This window comes from Nansenia antarctica (genome assembly GCF_963989245.1).
Source record: "Nansenia antarctica genome assembly, chromosome: 11".
In the NCBI taxonomy this organism is placed as follows: domain Eukaryota; kingdom Metazoa; phylum Chordata; class Actinopteri; order Argentiniformes; family Microstomatidae; genus Nansenia; species Nansenia antarctica.
Genome location: NC_137681.1, coordinates 8,970,993 through 8,973,492, shown reverse-complemented (window position 1 = coordinate 8,973,492; position 2,500 = coordinate 8,970,993). Strand labels below are relative to the sequence as shown.

Here is a 2,500-nt window from a genome sequence, read left to right as displayed (position 1 = left end):
ACCAGGCCACTGGTTTCTATTACAGCTTGCACGCTGTATCAGGAGTCGATTGTCAGTCTGTCTCGCCGCTCGAAACGGTGACGTCGTTTTTGGGGTTTTGTGTAAAAAAAAAAAGAATGATTCCTAGTGGAGTGATTGTCAGAGGTGCACCAGTGATCTGCCAGCAGGCTGGGGAGGAGAGGAGCTTATGGCCTGTGTCTGTCAGGACCTGCAGTGGCCAGGGCTGGAGGGTTTAGCAGCGAGGGGTTTAACCAATGTGCCCTTCCTGTGGAGCCAATGACCTGCGAAATGGCCGTTGTACAAAGGACAGAAAACAAACACACACACACACGCAAACAGGCGCGCACACACACACACATGCACACACGCACACACACACACACACGCACACACGCACACACAGGGTTGCTGATGTGTGCAATATGGTCACATAGATCAGGTACAGTGAGTGACCAGGGACATCGACCCTCTCTACCATTGATCCCCTCCTCCCCTCCATCCCCCCTTCTCTCAGTCCTTATTCTCCATCACTCCACCTTTATCACCAGCAAGGCCCATCCAACCCTTCCCCCTCTCCTTCCTTCTGTCTTACCCTCTCAACTCAACCCCCCCTCTCTATCTCTCTCTCTCTTTCTCTCTCTCTGTCTCTCTCTTTCTGTCTCTCTCTGTCTCTCTCTCTCTCTCTGTCTTTCTATCTCTCTCTCTCTCTCCCTCTTTCTCTCTCTCTCTTTCTCTCTCCATCTGTTCATCTCTGGATACACCCAGCCCTACAGTATGACATAATACCCCCTCCCTCTATTTCATCGTGTTTTCTCTCGCCACACCTCCATCCTTCCATCCTTCCATCTCTCGTCGAACGTCCTATATAACTTACACGACTCTCCTCCATCCTCCTTCCTCCATCCCTCCATCTTTCTCTGAAGTACCCTCTGTCGTGGGGGAGGGCGGTAGTTAGTCACCAGGCTTAACTGGCCGGCAAATCCTGCGACACTCTCCCCCCCCCCCCCCCTCTCTCTCTTTTTCTTTCTTTTTCTCTCTCTCTCTCTTTTTCAAACACACACACACACACACACGTGCGCACGTGGATATGGCGAGAGCAGATTGCTGCAGTGCTCAGCTGATCCTTACCCCCTCCATGGCCACCCCCGCCCCCCCTCGAGTCAAAGACTAACACACACACTGACTAAAACACTCACCCACACACTCTAATACACACACACACACACACACACGCACGCACACACACACACAGACACGCACTAATGCCCCAGTATAACACACACACACACACACTCCGCTTTATCCTATTTTTCGGGGCGCATTTTAATCCCCTTTTTTTATGCTAAATCAGCAGCGTTACAGCTGTCAGAACGAGGGGTCCGAGTGGGAGAAGCCCCCCCCTCCCCCACCCCCCCTACAGTACCTACAACCTCCCCCCCTGCCCACAAGGATAACCTTGAGTCGTGACGCACTCTCTTAAACTCCACTGAATCCCCTCATCTTGTCGTCGCCCCCCCCCCACGCCCTAGGCACTCCCCCCCCCCCCCTCCAAAAAAAGACCCTCTTCCATGACGGTGGTGGCGGTAGCCGTAGCAGTAACATAGATCGCTTGAATAAACTGCTGCAGTCCCATCATAAAACCTCAACGTCACCCTCTCTCTCTCTCTCTCTCTCTCCCTCTCTCCTCCTTTCATCTATCCATCTATTCTCCTTCGTCACTCAACATTCTACCCGTTCTGCTGTACTGGAGAGTCTTATTCAGCGGAAAAAGAGGAAAAGACTATCAGTCCACTTTTAATAGGTTGTCTGTCCACTCCCTCTCCCTCTCCCTCTCCCTCTCTCTCTCCCTCTCCCTCTCTCTCCCTCTCCCTCTCCCTCTCTCTCTCCCTCTCTCTCTCTCTCCCTCTCTCTCTCTCTGTATTCTTGGCTCTCTCTGTCCCTTGGTCCCTCTCCCCATCCCTCTCTTCACCACACCCCATCGCTCTCTCTCTCTCTCTCCCTCTTTCTCTCACCCTGCACCAGTCCTGCAGTATTCTGCCAGCGCTCCTTGGCAACCCCCCCATCCCCCCATCCCCCCCTCCGACCTCTCACTTCTCTCTCCTGTCCCAGACTGGGACGCCCATGGGACCCCCCTCCTCCAAACACACACGCAGACACGCAGACATGCACACACGGTGTGTGGCGGGGGCGGGGGGGGGGGGGGGGCGGGCGGTACGTACCCACATACATCACCCCCTCCTTGGTCTTGGCTGCGGCCTCCTCCACTCCCGCCTTGGTCTTTTCTGCGGCGGCCACCACCCCCTCCTTGGCCATGGAGAACCCCTTCATGAATACATCCATCCTGGTCTAGAGACTACTGGGCTCCCCTGCTCCAAAATAGGCCTGCTGGGTGATGATGCTCACAGAGCGTGTGTGTGAGAGTGAGTGGTGAGAGACGACGTGTGTGTGAGTGTGTGAGAGAGAGAGAGAGAGAGAGAGAGAGAGAGAGAGTGTGTGTGTG

General features: G+C 54.5%; 1 protein-coding gene across 1 annotated transcript in view; it reads right to left on the bottom strand.

The window, feature by feature from the left end:
• The window catches only part of sncgb (synuclein, gamma b (breast cancer-specific protein 1)), a gene marked incomplete at both ends in the record, with an annotated part of 13,819 nt that extends 11,479 nt beyond the window's left edge, over positions 1 to 2,340 (bottom strand). Inside the window, one exon of the mRNA XM_080541968.1 lies at positions 2,220 to 2,340. Coding sequence (XP_080398094.1) covers positions 2,220 to 2,340 — 121 coding nt within the window. The remainder of the gene's footprint in view (positions 1 to 2,219) is intronic.
• Positions 2,341 to 2,500: the final 160 nt, after the last annotated feature.